The sequence below is a fragment of the Ammospiza caudacuta genome, chromosome 2 (genome assembly GCF_027887145.1).
Source record: "Ammospiza caudacuta isolate bAmmCau1 chromosome 2, bAmmCau1.pri, whole genome shotgun sequence".
Classification (NCBI taxonomy): Eukaryota; Metazoa; Chordata; class Aves; order Passeriformes; family Passerellidae; genus Ammospiza; species Ammospiza caudacuta.
This window is the reverse complement of record NC_080594.1, coordinates 60582728-60603493: the sequence shown is the minus strand read 5'-3', so window position 1 is coordinate 60603493 and position 20766 is coordinate 60582728. Positions and strand designations below refer to the sequence as shown.

General features: G+C 40.9%; 1 protein-coding gene across 5 annotated transcripts in view; it reads right to left on the bottom strand.

The window, feature by feature from the left end:
• Positions 1-673: 673 nt before the first annotated feature.
• Positions 674-20766, bottom strand: part of ENOX1 (ecto-NOX disulfide-thiol exchanger 1) — a 365352-nt gene continuing 345259 nt past the window's right edge. For all 5 annotated transcript variants that reach the window (XM_058825014.1, XM_058825015.1, XM_058825019.1 and 2 more), the window contains 3 exons: positions 7668-7770; positions 4593-4678; positions 674-1582 (listed from right to left, as the gene is read on the bottom strand). In XM_058825014.1, coding sequence (XP_058680997.1) covers positions 1451-1582; positions 4593-4678; positions 7668-7770 — 321 coding nt within the window. In that variant the 3' untranslated portion in view covers positions 674-1450. The remainder of the gene's footprint in view (positions 1583-4592; positions 4679-7667; positions 7771-20766) is intronic.

Genomic DNA, 20766 nt, shown 5'->3' with positions numbered 1-20766 from the left:
ATAATAGACCTACTAAGCCTCTTTCTTTTCCCATTTTGTACACAATTAGCATTTCATTTAATATTTCTATATTCCAGGTAGATGCCAGAAGAGAAATAGATCTTAAAGTACCAATCACCAAAAGCCATGTTGGAGAGTTCCTTCACTACTAAATGCATTTGACACCAATTGCTGTTTATTGAAGGACCTGAGTGAAACCTCAGTCTGACATGTATCTGGAGATTCCCTGCATCTGTTTCAGTTTTCTCTATTTCCCACTGTCGGTGCCCCACTTCACAGGACCAGCTCTCTCATGTCTGGCTCCTCTGCCTGCACAGGGGTGTGCCCGGGAGGGGGCTGCTGTCTCTTACCCACAGCAGCTCTTACCCAACACAACAATGAAAAGAGGAAATTTGAATGTGTTCATTTTTCACCCATTTGCTTGTTGAAAAATAAAATCAAAGGCCCATGCTGCTACTTCTTCTACCAATATTTTAATCTTAGCTAATATTGCAAGCTCTTTTTTGATTTATAATTCAATTAACAAAGTCATATGCAATTAATAGCTCATGTAAGGGAAAGATGTTCCAGGAATCTCTTGCTGGATCAATTAAAATTCAATAACGTCAGAAGAAATACTTATGCAAACAATATGGTAGAAGTCATATTTATTGATAAAAATTAATATATCTGCTATAAAATTTGTAACAGTAATGCAGCTGAATATTTATTTTGATGCATAAACCTGAATGTTACATACCAAATACAATACAGTAACACTGGTTTCTTCCTTATTTACATGTTTATGAAAATTGATATGCAATCCATGTTAAAAGAACTTGTAATGGAGAATAGTTACATTAGAAAAATAATATTCTTGATAAAGCATTCTTGAGGACTCCAATCACATTTTCAGGCCTCTTTCAATAAGGCAAAAATCCCTGGTACAGCATATAACTTAATTTACAAAATACAATAACCTCAGACACATCTTCAAGTTTTCTTTTGGTATGCTTTTCCTCACTGTAAAATTACTCAATTCTCTTACTAAACAGAAAGAACTTTCTATAACAAAACTTAATGAGTTCTATTACATATCACATATAGATCGCTGTAGCTTAGCGACCATAACCAGCAATCTTTCTCCTTAACTGTTTGCTCAATGAGCTTTTCTTAGATGTAGGACGTAGTATTTTGAAATCATTATGACTGTGGTATCTTTCTTCAGTTTTCATAGGAAACAATCTGTCACATTTTGAAACTTTTTTTTAAATTTTATTTTATTTTAGGAACTGGTGCACAACTACATTTCCACTCACAAGAGAACGTCACAAATGTAACTAAAATTAGGCTTGGATAACTTTGAAAACATACTACTATGTGCCCAAACCCAAATTTCTTACTTTAATACTTTATAACCCTGCCATGCTCTAGGAATTCTTCTTCTGCATAGCTTCATTACTAGTCACAGTCAGACAGTTTTAATTCCTTCAAAGGCACAAAACTTCCACCTCTTTTCCAGTGTTGCTCCTACACCAGTGAATTCTTGTTTAAACATGCGTGGCAGTCTCATCAAAAGCATTTCTATCTCATTTGCAGAGATCTGAGAAAGAAACAAAGGTAAAATTGAAGTGAGAAAGCTGTCCTGTAGCTTGTAAAGAGGAAACATTGAGAAGAGATGTAATAGGGGTGTGGGGGGAGACGAAGCCAGGCCATATGAAAACAGCCAACCATTTTTTTAACCTTAGCCTGATATGACTTTCCAGACTCCAAAGCTAGTGCAGATTCCTTGAAGGAATGATTTTGCTCTTGTAGATGCCTGTAAAGCATCCCCCTGTAAAGCAATGGCAAGTGCCATGCTGGGGCTGTGGCCACAGTGTGGTATGAAGTCCATCTAAAAACTACAGTCATAGGTGCTCTTGTGAGGACGAGGAAGCAGATGGGACCTTATTCTTCTTCTCTGCCTACATGGTTTTGAATGCTTTTCCCAGCTCCATCAGCTTTTCTCTTTCAAAAATATTTTGATCAGCTCCCTGTTGTTGCTGAAGGCTGACTATCCATGGAGCCACCTTCCCTTGGTCTTACCCAGTTCAGCAGCCCCAGATAATTAAGCAGTAAAGCTCCCAGTTCTGCATTGCTCAGGATGTTGTTATCATTTTGAAACCTTAATGACTGCTCACTTTCCTAATAGGCAAGATGCTCTCATTACAGAAAACACTTTCACAAAGGCAACCTTTCTGGTATAATCAGTAGGGAAGTCAAGAAATGAACAATCATGGAATATGAGCCATTTTATCGTACTGCTTCTAAAGTGGTGGTCATGAAAGGAACAGCAAAGAAATCTATGGGTGCTGCCTGTCATCCACAGGTATCTCCATGGTTTGAAAGGTTTATCAGGAAATAATGATATTTCTGCTTATTCATAGTAGTAGAAACCTTCCATGGAGAAACCTTTCCTTTTTGAAACAGTATATAAACATAAAATGTGCTATTTATACTTCACTGCACCCATGGGGGGTAAGAAAATATCTATTGCCTCTTATTTTTCTGTAGAGGTTAGTGCAGCAGAATGATTAAATTATTTTTTAAAGGTGGCACCAAAACTCAGTGCTGGAGGCAGTCTAAAGCCTCAGTGTCATCCAACCCATCTTTTAAGTACTCACATGGCAGTAGTGGGTGTCTGGTTACTTTTGTGCAATGTATACTGAGCCCTCAGCCCACACGGGTATGCTGACCTTATCATTCCTGTTCAGGCGAGGAATGACAGGCTAACCATGGAAAGTAATTGAAATTCATCTCTGAGATTGCATCTCTGGATCGTGCTATTAAAAAGTAATTTGTTTCTACAAGCAGTTGCTTCCAAAATAAACCAACGAGGTCAAATTTTGCAGCTCGTGTTTATTATGCAGTAGGTGGGTCCAGAGGTAGCTGCAGAGATGGCAGACAACGCTCCTTCCTTGAGGGCTCTGTTTGCAAGTCAAGAGCTTGACCCTGGCAGCCTCACAGGAGCCCACGTGTTACTCATGTGAGCAAAAACTCAAGGGCAGAGCCCACAGCCATGCACAAGAAGGGACCACAGCAGTGCAGCGTGAGAATGCTGGAGAGCTCACTAGGGAGAAGCAATGAGCAGCAGGGCTGGAGCCCAGAGAGTCCATATTTTGGAATGACTGCTGTCATCACTCAAGAGATACAGAGCTGCAGAGGTCATCCAGGGAAAAAAGCAGTTGAAACTTCGACAAATGCTGTGTTAAGGAGAGATTTGAAAGATAACTGAGGAGATTGGGCAGACTGGGTGATGCAGGACAAGACTAAGCAAAGTGTATGTGTGGCAGGGGCACAGAGAAGCAGAAGAATGGGTGGGGGTGTGAAGCTCTGGATTCATCAGGTCTTGATAAAACCAGATATTAAAAAAAAAAATAAATTGAAATTCACCAGTTTCTCACCTGTTTCTCCCATCCTCATCCCCTACTCCCTTTTCATTGTGGGTGGCAGTGGGCTGTAAAGCACTAGCAAACCTGAGTTGCCATGGCCTGAAAGCAGTGCCTACCAAATTCATCATCCTTCCTCACTCATCAATGCAGCCTGTTGTAATTCTAGTGTGCTTCTAGTTCAGGATCTCCTCTGCTTTTAGCTCTACACTTTTTCATAGAAACAGAGGAAGGATCCGGGATCATCCAGAAGCATGAAGCAGCTCACCAAAGCAGTGAGAAGCTGATCTTAGCTATGGGCTGAGGGGCTGCTCAGGAACAAAACATTACCAGGATCAAAGGAGATGTGTTGCAAGATCTGGGAAAGCACCATCACCCAAGTATTGCCAGACATGGGACAGAGCTATGGCTGCCACAGAGTGACCCCTGCATCTGCTAAGCTGCTGCTTAGCACTTGGAGTACCATTCACCTGATCATTTCACACTTGAGCTTCTCACCTTCTGACTTGCTTAATATTCAGTGCAGAGAAATAGGCCTATTTGGGGGCTTGATTTCATCTCATTCTACAGCAGATATTAAAAAGTAAGTCAAGAATCTTATCCTACAGGTATTTATCGACTGTAGACTGTATGAACTGATGCATTAAACACTTTGCACACTGTTTTGTGTTGGCCTCGCTTTTGTCTTGGCCACAGCTTCACTGAAATTAGTGCACCCAATTCCTTTATGTGGTTGTGTCTGCTCCCACATGGAGACAAAAGACATGAAACATGGTCCATTCCTGTGATCATAAAGGTTCAGTGTGACATACAACTTACAGCTTTTCAAAGAACAAAGGGCGATCTCCAAAAACTGCACAGTTTGATGGCCATGGCCATGCCTGCCTCTTGCTCTGCTTTTTTTCTCCCAGCTATATTTCAGAATCACGTGTCATAAAATCAGCTGCTAGTCTTTGCCATTTAGAGCTCTGCTTTTCAGTGCCACAAAGGATAGCTAAGCAGTTTGAAGCAAAGACCTCAACACAAGCATGTGTACTGTAATTTGCAAATGAATAAAGACTGCAAACCCCCAAGCCCCATATCCCATTATCTTTCTAATGGAAATGCATGAAGAGTTTAACCTGCAGTAAAGAATAATACAATATTTCTAAAGAGAAAACAGATTTTGATTAATTTTTTTTTTACCCTAGAGTCCAACTGCTGCATATAAGACCAAAGATACTCTATATTGGCTCCAAAAGGGTGGACGTGAAGAAATGTGGATATGATACCTGTATTAAAAACAAACAGACACAAAGTGTTAAAATTACTTCAGACACTGTATCATTAAAATAGGCAAAATAATTCTGAAGAGTCTGTTCTGAGGTTTTTCAGCATGAATTATGACTCTTATTTTCCTTGCACAACCCAATAAACATAACAAACCAGCACATTTTTAATACAGTCATAGTAATGTGCTAAATACAATAGCTCATCTTCAGGAATGACAGCAGTTAGCAAGTAAGTGACCAAGTTAATATACTGATGAATAAAGGAATTTCTAAACAAAGCCTTGCTGGGAGCATTTCAACTACTAATTTTATGCTTGATTTACCAATATAAAATTGTGGATATAGTAATGGTAAAATTATTGTTTTTTTACCCTTCACTGGATTCTCTGTTGTGAAAACGTTTCATACAATTGTGTCAGAACCCTCACTCCCTCAAATTTTTCTAGTAATTATGCAGATGCTGGTTATGAAAAGTACTTAATCCGTATTACCCTTAAATGCTGCTGAAGAAAACACAAATGCTTTATGACACATTTGCTTATTTACTCTTTCTTAAGAGAGAGCATGTTCTGTCTATCTTCATTGTTGTTTCAGGATGATCATAAAAGGTATGGGAATTAAAAATGGCTTAGAAGGAGTCAGGATCTAAGTCTAGAGGTCTTTTTTTGCAGTGAAAATCAAGTGACAGTATTAATAATGATGACCAGAGAAAACAAGATTTGGGGCATCAGTATTGCTATTAAAAGCACTACCCAATTTCTCTTCTTCTAAGCAAACAGTGAAAATACAAAATGGCATGTGTATTACTGGCTGTTTGGGGAGAGCTGAACTGTAAGAATCAGAACAAATATTTTCAACTCTCTTTGGATGGGCTTCTTAGCTGAACCACCCTAGGGGAAGTTTCTTATACTTAAATCACAAACACCAGGATTAAAAATGCTTACAAATGACAAAAATGGGTCACTGTATCTTGTGTACTGCAGGCCATACTGCTTTCTTGATGCTGAATGAATTTGGATAATCTTGGATTTAGTTTTTCCCTAAGTACCGGCCGTGGTTGAAACTGATAAGCAATATTTAACGCATTTTAGACTGGCTTTGCAAAGCACACCTTTTTTCCTCCTCCACTTTTCAAACAGCATTTACAAACTTCTGGTCCTGCATTTGACGTGGCATATAATAAATTTTTTACTATGGCAAGTCCTAGCAGCAGTGACCTTCTTTGTGCTGTGGGTGACTACAGGTAACCACACAAGAGATCTAGAAGCAGAAGTCAAGATCATCACACTTGGGTGAGATGACTGGAAATCCAATTTGTACTCAAATCACATTTTACCAGTGTCATTGCATCTGTTGTGTGGTTCCTGAGGCTTTTGAATTCAGGACATTCAAAGCCAGCTCTTTCATACAATGTAAATAATAAGTAATTTGTCAATATTTTGTAATTATTGACTGGAGTTCCATGACAATTTTTTTTCTTTTATGCTCTTTTCCTTGAAGACAACACTGCATTTTTTTTAAATACAGAAAAACTTAGTGAGTGGATGGAGGCAAGGCCCATTATTCCCTTGCCATATCTGATCATGCCTCAGAGGAAGAGATAACATGAAATCTATCTTGAGGAATCTTTAATCTTTGGACTGTAACAGTGAGTCAGTTGTGGAGTATCATGACCAGTAATATCTTAACTGAGGTTATTCTGCTTATCTGAGTGTGCCACTGAACAGCAGATGTTCAGGACCCACTTTGGTACACTGCCACCAATCGTTACAGTCAGATATTGAGTGACCTAGAAAAAAAGTTTGTTATTCCGTTTTTTAAATCCCATTCTTGCAGTCTTTCTCACAGACTGAACTTCGAGAAGATCAAGTACTGCCCCTGCAATTAAAACTTCTGGATTTAATTATAAAAAGCAGAATTCAATCAAGTCATACATTTCTGTATATTCCACTGTTTGCATCTCACTAATCACAGGGAGTTTGTGTACTAAGCACTTTAAATGTTTAGATACATTCTTCACTTTTAAATGACCTCTTTGGTCTGAATTGAACTTGTGAACTGCTGAATCTGTGCCTCAGCAATAGGCCAGCAATCTTCCTGGTGCCTAGGTGATGAAAATGAGCTGCATTTAAACAAACTAAGGCAGTCTTGGAACTACCATTTATCAGGATATCACTGATTTGTGAAAAGACCAAACCAAAGAAATTAAACCTGTTCTTTCAGCTCAACATTTCTGTTGCCATGCCACAGGATATGCTTTGGAGCTGTGGACCTTCATGCTCCCTGAAAACCTACTCCACTGAAACCAAATGCAAAATATGTGTGGGTCTAAACATGGGGCATGTTCCCTCCAAGGGTGGCATGGGTACAGCCAGTTCTGTGTGGCTAAATGCCACTTAGCTGGCCCACTGCCTATAAGCTTTAGGCACTATTTAAGAGTTTATTTTAAAAATTTTATTCTAGGTAAAGGGTATGACAGTCCTTGTGGTATTCTTTATAAATATTCATATTGCTAATTCCCTCAGCTAATGTCAAAGGCATAAATCTGGCTTGCTTAATACATGTAGTAGATACATTTTTTGCTTGGTAGTTTACTAATATTATTTCCATCCCCTTCTCCTTCACCACTTTTTCTAATAAACATATAACAAGCTATACAACTCTGGTCTGCTAAATCTTGATGTAAATAAAGTCATCATACATTCATGCTGTAAGTCTAAATGCAGCATGAATATACGATGACTTTAGATTCTGCAATTTTTTTCATACCTGAAATCCTTCCGTTAAACTGCAGAAATTTTCAGAATGGCAAAGTTCAGTTGTATTTTAGGATTTTTTCTTACTAAAAGCCATTATGAACCCAGATAAAAAAAAATTCTATTATTTTTTCTTTTTTACTTAGCACAAAGATGTGTGTAAACATATATGCAAAACAGAAACCTGTTAGAGGGCATTTTGTTCTCAGAAATCTTCTTTGAGGTTATCTTACCTATTAATAGTGCCTCTTTCTCTGATTTTAGACCTGGGCTTCGTTTCTCTGAGTTTTTTTCTCTGTCCTGGTTGACCAATGCTACTGTCAATACATTGATTTCCTATAAAGTTTAAAAAACAAACAGGTGGTCATGTAGATTTCATTTATCTCAATTAAACTTGTCTGCTTTCTTTTAACTATATAAAAAATTCATTACTTTAATTCACATCTAAAGACAAGACAATTATAAATAATTGATTTGTTTGCAGATTATTAAGACACATTTTGAACTACCTTTATGCCAAGTGCTGCCAAGAAGAGAAATTTTGCTTGAGGAGTAAGTAATAACTTTTTTGCTAGTGCTTCTTCATTATAACAGCTGGAGAGATTGTGCCATAAAGTGTGGGAATGGTCAGAAAATTCACATTTTGTAGCTATTAAATCTGTAAACCAAGACCGCCTCCAGGGAACATGGATGGAGACATTCAGCTACAGCCATAAGAGTAAATTCAGCAGTCACTAACAACATTTCTAGCTACTAGAGCACAACCCTCTGCCCTGTTACACTCTTCAACCAGTGCCTGGCATCTGGCATGGCATTGGCCCATCCCAAACAACTCTCAGGCATGTTTTGGGGGTCAGCACCCCCATTTCAGGAAGACCATTCCTAACAGGTGGTTTGCATAAAGCCATCTTATTTTAAGGACTGAAAGAGCACCAACCTGAAGGGCAAACAAGTCAAGGCTCCCACTTGGAGCTCTTTTTTTTCTGGAATCAGGTGTCCTGAACCACGTAAATTTTGTCTGAGAGATCACATAGCAGATGTTCCATCAGAAGTAGCCAGGCAGTTGTGTGACTGGGCACAGATGAAGGAAATAAATTATTTCCAAGGCATGCAAGTGACCTCAGAGTGTATTGCATGATATTCAAGAATATCCATGGGCTGTTTCCATGGAGCAGCCAATGTGCAATGACTCGTTCCTTGGTGAGGCCGTGACTCACCCTGCTGCATCTGCTCTGGGGAATGCTCAGCAGGTCCATGCAAAACCTTGGAGGCAGAGAGCATGGTGCTGGAGACACGGTGCTGTGGGGTGGGACTGTGAAGGAATGGTGCTGCTGTTCTATTTGAGGGAGTCAAGGTAAGTTGCTGAAGGTTGTGTGGGACTGGGCAGCCTTAAAGGCAAGGAAATATGTACTATTTGGTATAATGATGTGGCTCATTTAGGACATACCCTTGATGCGATGCCTTGCTCCAAAACTTTTGGCAAGGATTTTTGGCAATAGAAGAGGGACACTGGGCTTAGATTGCTTGAAGGCATTTCTGAAGGTGTGAATAATCCATGCTAAAAAAAGGCATAAACTCCAAAGTATGTCAAATGTGCCTCTTTATGGATGACTAAAGGCTTCACAGTCTGTGAGATTGGTAAAAAGAGTCACACACTTCCCCATTTTTAATTGAAAAAGAAAAAGAAACTACAAACAGCATGAGCCAAAATGATGTAGTCTGTGCTCAGTGACATAGTCTGTGCTCTTCACAGGCCTGCTCCAAGGGGCAGCAGCCTGGTGGCTCAGATGCATCGTGGCTATCAGTGCTCCTTTGTGTCACAAGGAAGAACAAGCTGCCATGTGTCAGCCAAGGAACTCTGTGTGCACACAAGTGACATACATGCACATGTGCAGCCCCAGCCCCAGAAACAAGGGGCTCTGACAGGCCCTGGCCTGCACCAAAGGAGGCGTGAGGTCCATTCGGTGATCTGGGCTTTGTCACAGTTGTAATGGGCAGCTGAGGTGTTTCTCCTGGCCTCAGGTCTATGTGGAGTTGTGCACATGTCAGCCTTTGCTGGCTTTTTAGTTAGTAGAGATCAAATAACTTTTCAGTTGTGTATCTTTAGTTTTGGGAGTCTGCAGTTCAAGAGTTGGCAGTGATCCTCTCTGAAAACAAGGGTGCTCCTGGGTGCTCTGGCAGCTCCATCACCTTGGCATTGACACTCCTGTAGTGTTGTAATATACAAGGCACACTGTAGCAGAAGCAGCAGCATGCTTTAAATTGTCCAGCACTGCTGATTCCCCTCCTGACAGAGCCAAAGGCTAATGCAAATTCTGATCTCCTGCTGCCCATGACATCCAAAAGCAGTGAAAGGAAATCCTGTCAAGAAACTGAAACAAAAGGTGTTTACATGACTTTCTCCAAGAGGGCAGTAACAACAAGGGGGTTACCGATCAGAACAGAGCTGGATGACAGATTTTGTGATACTGCAGCAGAAAAGCAGAGCAGCAGATACCACCAGAGCTTGTATAGCTTAAGATGCAACTTTGACTTCATCAGAGATGGAAAAGCAGTCTAAAAATAGCAAATCCTGAGGGGGAAAGGTGGGAGCAGAGAGATGTGTATTTGATATAACAGGCCCCAAACACAGCACACTCGTAGTTTCAGGTGGGATTAGAAGTTTTGTCAAGCAGTGATGCAGAGAAAGAAACTATAATCCCATTGGGAGCAAGGAACAGATGGATTCTCATTTAATGCCTAGATTTGAGCCTGTGCAGAACGTTTTGTATGATTTATAGGACAGTGTAAATGGATGCTAAAGGAAGTCACATCAAGTCCTCCTTAGCTGTATGCTGGAACAGAGGATAAAAGAGTAAAAATTTTTTTTTATGGGGAAGCCTGAGGAAATGAGAGACAAAGATAGATACCCAGCAAACCACTGGCTTTAGAAGAAAGTTGCAGGTTCTTGGAGGCTTTAAAATGAGAAGTTTCTGCCATTCAATGCTACCTGCCTCACAGAAGATAATAAATTAGATCACTCTGATGTATTCAGCTGCCAAAAGAAGTTTGCACAGGCCATGGGAAAATACAGGGTGTGCATAGTCATATAAACTAAATCAGAATTCAGTAGCAATGCTGCTAGGAATTAATAGTGGTTCAAGAGAAATGGCATAATTGGGTCTAAAAAATGGGTGTGAAATTCACCCAGAAACTGGGTTAATTATAGCATAAGTGAAAACCTTAAGAATCTGACAGCATACTGCAGATACAAATCTGGTACCTAAGAAACCTTTACAATAAATCTTCATGCAGTTAATTTACATGTTTTTAGAGGCACTACTTATGTCAACCCACAGAAAAAAGAAAGACTTTTAAAAGTACAAAGGTGAATGAGGTAATAAATAATTGGAAAAAAAACAGTCAGGTCACCTCTCTGATGTGAGAAAAAACGACTGATCACCAGATGCCGGAGGAAAATGATTTAATATATACTGCATTACAGTATTTCCTTTCTTTCCTGGAGACCATTCTTTATTTGGCAAATTATATTTTCTGAGGCCCTAAGCAGTCTTCTTCAGCAGGTTTCATTACAAAAGGAATATTTTGCTACCATCTGTCAGTTACTGCATTAAAGGACAAGAACACAGCTGAGCATGTGCAAATTGGTACTTATTAGAAATGAAATGACCTTGCAAGAACTAAACACTGTGTGTGAAAAGATTAATACAGGTTAAATCACACCTGGAGATCATTAGGGACCTGGTCCTATTTATTATTCACAAATTGTGTCAGGCATTGGAAAACAAAGGGGATCAGTTTGATGACGACAGCTCCAGAGCTGCTCAGTATGAATGCAACCACTCTGTGTGATGCTCTCACCATTGCCAGCTTGGAGCTCTTTCCTGCAAATGACACTTTAATCCATCAGCAGATGATGAAAAGACATGAATTTGCCTCACGGGATTGAAATCCCTATGGTTCTGTAGACTATTACTTGGGACCAACATTTTCATTCAGGGCTCCCTGCATTTGAACCAGGGAGGGAGAAACAGACAGAAAGTCTTTCTGGAAAACTTTCAGGAGAGCTTGCTGGATGAAATGACAATTTTATCCCATGGAGTATTAATTTCCACAAGCAGATCTCTGAGACCACCATTGACTCAGAGCTGATAGCTATGGAGAGTCATACATGGCAGTTTTGCACTTCCTAGATGTAAGGTGGGAGAGAAGTTTGCTTTTTATCATTCACTCAAGTATCTTGGCTTCTTTTGGAAGAGGCACGGGTAAATATATTGCTCCAAAAGTTGCCTGGTCTCGCTGTCCAGAGAGAAGCTGTGTCTAACACTGGACACACAGCAAATGAGAGAGTGACTCTTAAGAGAAGTGCACTTGCCACTCTGTGTCTTTTTGCCAGTGAAAGACACAGAGCTCCTGAAGAGTAGAAGAGAGGTGGTAAAATTCTACAGAAGATAGTCAGAGATCCTATAAGAAAAAAAGGCTAGCTCTGCACTCCAGGGCTCTAGCAGATCAGGAAACTCCAGATATTTAGGCTGGATGACTTGGATCTTTCTCTCCTTTATTGGTTTCTTTTTCTCCTACGGAAAAGTAAGATATTAAATAAAAAGTTCTCAATCTAGATAGCATTAATCCTCTTCAGGTCAGTCTTAAACTAGTGCAAAAAAGGCAGACAATATAAAATATTTGTTCTTGCCTGAAAATACATGCTAGCCAGCATCCCTAAAAATGGGGGGACTGAGGACTTTATATTCTCCATAACCACTGAGCAAGAGTTGAGCAGGGCTTGCACAGTAGCTGCCCCACCTGGAAACCCCTCTGGCCAGAGTGCAGTTCTATACCATCTGCTGTTCAGAACTCTCCTTTGAAAGGCAGAGTATAGGATTTAATGAACGTGCCACTGAAGATACCTGACATGTGCCCAGGATGCAAAGATATTCAAAGAGATGAAATATTCCCTCCACTCTCTTGGTAATCCAAGTATTTGATAATTATCTTTGAATCTAGGGGGAATGATGACTGCTTGCATACTGTCTTCAAAGACCTCCTTTTCTTTGTTGTAGTTTATAGAATTCTGAAGAATTATGTGGTAAGGGATTAAAAATAATATTGTGTCTTCTGAAAGGCCCAGTAAAAATCCCATAAACCTACCAGCCTCTGGAAAGGTTTGCATTTTTATTATACGTACAAAGCCAATTGTCTGTGGCATTAAAACAGTGGCAGAAAAAGGAAAGACTTGATGTTTGTCACAGCAGGAAAAACAGAGCAACTGCTGAATGTTGTTAGATGTAAGGGATACACAACACTTTCTCATCAGCCAGGGGACTTATGAGAGAAAATGAGTAGGAGGAGAAAAAAACTATATATTTGAAACATAAGCAAAAATCTTGCAGGCTATTAACAGCAGGCCAGAGTGATGCTGTAAGCTTGGAAATAAAAGGCAATTTTAAAATCCTGACAGAAGAAAGAGCCATGCACACAAGATACCAAAGCCACAGCCTATAAGATATTGAAAGGCATATATATGTGTGCCTGCTCTGAGCACACAGAACTGGGCTGGGACTTCAGGTGAGTTTGCCCAAACTACTTATTGAGGACCAGGCAGGTTTGACTGCAAACTTGGGTAAAAACTGGTCTGCAGCATGAAGAATTGTATATATTTAATTTATTTGCATTTATCTGTGAACCTCCTGTAGTCTGGTATAGATGGGTTTGCTTTGCTAGTCTTTCTTTAAATGTACTTCAGAACTACATCTGAAAATTTAATCTTGCAGTTTTAACCTGAGTGGAGCATAATTCAATAACCAATCAAGTGAATGGAAGCCGTGCAATACTTTCAATGCACATCAAGTCAGGCATCTTAAATTTATGGGGACATGCAAGGTTGAGGTACAGGACAACTGCTGACAGCTTAGCATGGTTGTCAGTTGAGAATGGGCTACTGTCCTTGTCTATGTTCTTATCCATGGTGAATTCAAAATTATTCAATCCAAGTTGAACTAAGCTACAGTGAAAGAGCTTATTGAAATTTAACTTAAATCAAATTTCCTTGCAAATGTGGCAACGTATGAGTACACTCACAGGCAGTGACTGTGACTCAGATGATCACAAAATCAGGCAGACGACCTTGGGAGATCTCTAGTCCAGCCTTCTGCTCCGAGCAGGATCAGCTGCAGTGGCAGGGCACATGGATGTGCAACAGAAAGGCAGCAATCCAATGGCTCAGCAGTTTCTCTGCAGCATCCCAGTCCTGCACCCTTATCAACAAAGGGTGCCTCTGTCCCCTGCAGAAGGGATTTTCCAACCACAATCACTTGCTCCATCCTTGTGATTCAAGTCTTGTTTCCACAAGCACAAAGGAGTATAGAGGCACCATTACAGATGGGAAAAATGTGATAACCTAATCAGAGAAAGCAGAGTCCCCTGACCCAGCTCCTCCCAGGGGTGTCACAGGAAAGTATCAGCCCCAGGGGCCGAACATGACATCAGTCCACCTCTCTGAAACATCCTACAGACTGAGGGAGCATTGCCTGTAGGAATTTGGGACTTGTTATGGGATGTAGGAGCAGAGGATTATGGGGTTGTACAAAACCTAGCTGAGGTCCTCAGCAGGGGAAGAAGTAGTAGGAAAAGAAGGGATCATGGCAGTTTGGGAGGGGATAAAAGGGAGTGGTTGCATGTAACCAGGTTGCTGGTCAGTACACTTGTCTGGCCATGTCACGCCCTGATCAGTGTATGAAACCCACCAAAATAATGTCTCTTTTCCTGGGTGAGGGACTCTGTTATGTGTGCATGGGGGCCCATGAGGGCATCTGAGCAGAGCAGCTGGAGTGGGATCAGCAATCAGAGAGCCACTGCACCCTGGAGTGCTGCAGTTAGAGAGACCTGGCTGTCCAAGCCACCAGCTGGGGACACAATGGAGTCTGGGGAATGGCTAAACAACTAGTGTGTGTGTGTGTGTGTGTGTGTGCGTGTGTGTAGGAGCCAGTTATGGGACAGCCTGGGAGTCAAAGTCCAGTTTCTGGAGGGATTCACATTGTGTATATATGTAAGCCTGCAGTTGTATTTTCCACTAATGGACCTTAACCTGTTTGTGTACCTCAGTGCTGTTCATGTTTATGATGCTGAGTTTGTGCTGATCTGTGGGGCTGGCCACGTGTATATAGATGGACCCATGTGGTGCATGGGTTGTAGATGTGTGTTCTGCCACATGCCTGTGAAGAATATGTGCTCTGTGTAGCTGCAGGTTCATTCCATGGAGCTATGACCACCTTGCCTCTGTCAGGCTGCAAGGATTCAGCATCTCCCAAAACCAGTAATGCTTGGTTTAGGCCAAATGTCTTTAATTCTTTCTTTAATGGAACTTTTTCCCCTTCATCAGCTGCACACTGTGTTGTGTGATGTGATGTGTGACAATTTGGTGAGTGTCTGAACTCTGAAAGTAGCTTAAAACTGTCCTAACTTTAAAAAATATCGTGTGTTTTACATAGCTCTTCTCTCAGTCTGTCCTCTTCAGTGACTGTTTCTGACTGTCTGATGACTACTCCTCTAAAAATACTCTGACTAGAAAATTGCTTGCAATTTTGATTAATATCATTCTTTTGTTGCTTCAAATGAATTATCTTGTGCTGGTGAATTAACTACTTCCTAGAAAGCTCATATTTTACATGGTCCTGGCTCCTCACAGCCTAAGAATTGGTTTTAGAAAAGTGCCTAGCACGAAGTTAAATGGCCTTGTGACACACTCTCTATATGCAGAGAGGTTTCTTTGGCCTTTTCTATTTGTACTGGGATAACTCAGTTTTAAAAAACTCAGTAAAACTTTGCAGTGGTGCATCACATATGAAAAGAATGAGGCAAGGAATGAGGCACCCAACCATCTGCCCAAAACCAGAGCCCTCACAACTACCTAGTGCCACTGTTAGAGTTAGCACCAGGTCAAAAATTCATAAAGAAACCCCTTTGCTTTTCAGTGTTTTTTTCCAGGGTCTTACAAAGATCCTTTTCCTTCTACTACCTACCAAGTGATGCAGAAGGACACACATGCCATATGCTACACTGCTGGTGAATATGACTGGTCTATCATTATAAATTATAGACACCAGGCTTCATCATCGCATTCAAATCAAGCCTGAGCTTGGTAACTTATTTTGTTCTGTGCAAGAAGCCAGCGTTGGTTTTGTCAGAAACATCACATTGCAATTACTTTTAAAGGACACTCATATAGAAATTTACTTTTCAAATATGCTAATATAATATTTACTGTTAATGTAAATTTAAGAGTGCACTGGTATTAACAAATAAACAGTTGAAAACTTGAAAAGTTATCTGGCATTAAAATTATAGGAATGGCAATGTAGACAAATTAGACCTGTGAATGTAAGACCTTGTGAATGAAAAACTTCAAATGGATGGATCTAAGGTTTGTTTATCTGATTTATCCCACACAATAGAAGCATTTTCAAGAGTGAAGATTAATTGTATTATGGTGCTCTTGACATCCTATTTTTCTGATCCATTTGCCAGAGAGATGCTTTCAGGTTTTTCATTATAAAGATTTTACTATTGTAACTTTCACCTGCTGAGTTTTAGGCAACTAGCAATAATCTGAAAATGCTTTTCTCATTGAAATTATCTCTTTATATTCTTTCATTGTATTTGAGCCCATTTATTTTACGGGAATGTACATATGCAAAATATGGATGACTAATAGGAAAGTTACTTCACGCTTATTTTCAAAAGTATGATCAGTTTGCTTCATTTTCTAAAGCTGGATTTATGTGTAGGTTCCTGATGACTTTAACACAGATGTTTTATGTGATGTGAAGGTGGTTGTTTTGCAAGATAAAAGGTAATTGTCATTTTGCTCACTTTGTTTTAGGGAATTGCAGCAAACCAATGGCTGGCTGAATGAAAGCATCACTTGCCCACCAGCTCTGCTGAAGTCAGCGAGGAGGAGGTACTTCATGTTTACTTGAGATTGAGAATTTGTGAAAACCTTTTGAAATGGTCTTTAGCACAAATATCACTCTTGCAATATCCTCTAGAATTATGCAATTTCAAAAGAAAAGTTAAAGAGAGAGAGAGAGCAAAAAAAAAGGCAGTTTGTTTCCTTTTGAGACTTGTAGAAGTTTTGAAAATTGCTTTGTTGAAATAAAAACAAGTAATAGTCGGGGAAAACCAACCTTAAATGTCTTATGAGAGTGAATGATTTTCTTAATGGTTTTGTATTTGAAAGATATTAACTTTAGGAATCTCCACATGTGAAAATGGAAAAACTACCTAAGCACTTTGGAGTTCTTATTCCTTTGGAGTGGATCTTGATCAGGATGACAAACTCTTTCTGAGGTTCCTTAGAGTGACTTGGGAATATTGTTTGATGAGAAGATAATACATGACCCAGCAATGTGAGCGTGCAGCCCAGAAAACCAATTGTATCCTGGGCTGCATCAAAAGAAGGGTGAGGGAGGGGATTCTGCCCCTCTGCTCTGCTCTGGTGAGACCCCACCTGCAGGGCTGCATCAGCTCTGGGGCTCCTAATGTAGGAAGGACAGGGACCTGCTGGAGCAATGTCAGAGGAGGGTCATGAAGACGATAAAAGGGCTGGAGCAGCTCTCCTGTGAGGACAGGGCAGTTGGGGTTGTTCAGCCTGGAGAAGAGAAGGTTCTAACGAGAGACCTTAGAGTTTCAGAGATCTTAGAGTATCTTCACACACCTAAAGGGGGCTGCAAGGGAGCTGGAGAGGGACTTTTTACAAGGCCATGTTGGAACAGGACAAGTAGAAACGGCTTCACACTGACAGGGCAGGTTTAGATCAGATTCAAGGAAGAAATTCTTTACTGTGAGGGTGGTGAGACACTGGCATAGGTTGCCCAGAGAAGTTGTGGATCCCCCATTCCTGGAAGTGTTTCAGGCCAGGCTGGATGGGGCTTTGAGCAATCTAGTCTAGTGAAAGCTGTCTCAGCCCATGGCAGGGGATTGGGACTAGATGATCCTTAAAGCCCTTTCAAAACCATTCCATGAAGAGTGGCTCTTGGGAATATTGAAGTTCCTTTCTCACTTCTGTCACTTTTTCCCTGTCTATTCCTTGAAAGCCGGTTGGAAGGTGCGTGAGTGTGGTGCACAATCCCCAGGACTGCAGTAGCAGGTTTGTGGCTGCAGCAGAGGTGGCCCATCATCTTTCAGGTGGTTGTGGGGGAGGCTGAGTGCTCTGACAAGCCAATCTCCTTGCACACTGTGTGGGTTAAGCCCACAGCTGCATATGTATAAGGCTGAATGTTATTCCTCACCAGAAATGACAGGATGACTCCTGTGTACGTGTGCAGTATAAATACTCGCGGAAAATGCTTTGGGATGAAAGGCTCCATATAATGATCAGATATTATTAAAATGTCAGGTAGCTCTGGGCACTGAAGATCTGTCTTCCTGTGGAGCTCATATGAAATTTAAAGTAAAAAAAAACTTTTGTGATTTGCTGAGTGGGTGGCTGAATGGGTTTTATCATTGTGTCTCAGAGTTCTCTTTCTCCTCCCTCAGATGATCAGAATTCACTGCAATCAAAAGCCAAGTCACTCTGACACTCTTAATTAGGGACAAGAGAAGTGGTGCGATTTCTTGCTGCACATTATCAAAGGGGTTATTGCTAGACCCCAGATCCACTTCAGGCAGCACATTCTGTGTCAGAATATACCTTGGTCTGCTCCCTGTTTGCTCCCTGTAGGGTTCAATCATGGCTGGAATCTCAGAGACTCTGATTTAGTCAGCACAGACATCTGTACCATGCTAATGAAACTCTCGCTGTCTTCTGAAATGGCAAACCAGGGCTGGTGTGGCAAAGGGGGGAACTCGGGGAGATTTGATCTACCAGTGTAAAAGAACTTCTGAAGGCTGAGTGGGCTCTTTGATAACATCCTAAACAGGCTGTTAAACTCCTGCTACTTTTCAGGCCTCGTGGTATTGAATTCAGGAGGTGGTCATTCCTCATGCCTGTCGCAGTAAGTAGGAAAGCTGCTGAGCTGTGAACGGTCAGAGCTGCTTGAATCTATCATGCTCCATGTGCCTTAAATTGAAGGAAATGAGAAGAAATGAGTGATGGAAGGGCTACAAATAAACATCTGGAATGGAAAAGGTGGGGAGTAGAAAGAGGCACAGCCATTCCTCACCCCCTGGTACTGGCCCCACCAGGAGAGAAGAACCTGAATACAGACAGTAAATGTGTCCCTCTAAAGCCCCCCTGACAGCTCCAATCCAATCAGGGTAAGGCTCCTTGCACCTTCTCCTAACGACACAGCACACCCATGATGAGAAACCAAACCCCACTCCTCTCTTCTCAAGGAGCTGTCCTCATCCCTGCACTCTCCGTTATTCCTGCCTGCTCTCTTTACACACCTGCAGGAGGGAGAAGTTACAACAAAAGGGGCTGGAGGGTGTCCATAGCTTGTGCTCTTTTCTTCTGAGGTGTGGCAGAGAGACAAACCCCAAGTTTTGGCATTCTCTGCAGGGAATGTCAGCCTTGAGCCCATGGGTATGGAGAGGCCACCAGGACCCTTTATCCTCTAAAGCATCACCTCATTTTCTGCAGTGTCCAGTCACATCCATGTGCTCCAGAAATGCCTGCTGCAAGGCCAGAGGACCTCATTGTGGGGAGCCCAAGGAAGGTACTCACTGACTAACATCAGTTTGCTGAGGCAAAGGTTCACAGCTTACAAACCTGGGAAGCTCAGACAGGAGAGAAACAGACAATTCCTGACATATGCAAGGCCTGCACTGGGGTTTTCTGGCCTGTAACTTGACTCAAATTGCTCTTATGTAAGCCATACTGAGCACATTTTTTATTGCAAGCCTGTGCTGCTCTGGGAAGAGCAAGCCTTTTGAAGAGTGGGATAACCGGGAAATGACTGTAGCACGCACAAGGAAGTGAAGCAGAAGAATCAGCAATCACTTGGGATCTTCATCACTAAAGATGACCAACTTCTGTCCCACACTCCCAACCTACTGGGATGATTTTGCACTCTTCTAGCTCCTACTCCTCTCCCTGTGTTCAAGGTCCTTTCCATCTCACCTGGCTCAATTTGATGCTGCCACACTAAGTGGAGATGCCACACAAATGGCATGTGTGTACTAACATTCACTTATATAAAACGTTCACAGTAGGCACCTTTGGATGTCTAAATTAAAGCTCTGCATAGGGAAGTATAGGAAGTTAACTCTGATGAGTTTGATGGAATGACAGAGATTTCCAAAAGTTGAAGAGGGTTAGCTTTTTAAATCTTTGCCTGACTTGTGGCAAAAGTAAGCCTCACTTAAGAACCATCTTTTCTTTGATGAAGATTATCAGTGATTAACCTATTCTTTGAAAAGAGAAATCTAGGACATACTTAGGAATATGATCACTGTCAGTGTAGCATAAAGTGAGCAATGCAGTGATATATCCCCCCTCCTCAGAATCAGGGATCATCTGAAAACTGCTTCAAAAGCAAATACAAAAGACAAAATTTAAAGGAAGAATCAACATTAAAAGTAAGATGCTTGGTTCAACTCAAGAAATGCTCTGACAACAGCTTCAAGCATTCAAATGGAAAAATGCATCCCTACTTAATATTATTGATTTTGTGTCTGGAGAAAAACCCACAGAACATTGTATCCAAGCTGTGGGAAACGCTAACTGAAGGCAGACAGGTGAATGCGGTCAAAGTCGGTATTTTGTTCAAACAACAAAACTCAAAAAGAACAAAAAGATGGTCAAAAAAACCCCTTGTGGTGAAGTCAGTTTCACTCTCTGAAATTTTATTACATCTTGGTGATAATGAGGTAACCCTTTTAAGTCTTTTGGCAAATTTCTGATTTTTTAACCTCATGGGAATTTCTTTAGTCACTTCAACAATGTCAGGACTTTGCCATGAAATTGCAATCAGAATTAAAAATGCTTCTGTGACCATTAACCATGTCTTGCTTTGGTCTGAATATGGCAAACTAATAATCTTGATTACAATTTTACAGCACTTTTACAAAGGGTAGGAGTTATTCACAGCTGCCATCTAAGGAAGGCAGATAGCTGACAAAGGAGTGCAACAAACTCCTGGAAGATCACCGAGTAACTCTAAAATGAGACTTGTATTAAAAAAAAAAAAAAAAATCTTCCTTTCTCCATTTATAGTAGAGGGATACCAAGGATGTTAACCTTCTGACCTCCAAACCAAAGGGACTTATTCACTGTATTTGCGTGCAGTGCCATATCTTTACTGAATTCAGCAACGAGCAAAAGGAGATCTTTGATCAGAACACAAAATTAATTTATGTACTAAGGGCTTCACAGAAAGCCACTGAACTTACAGG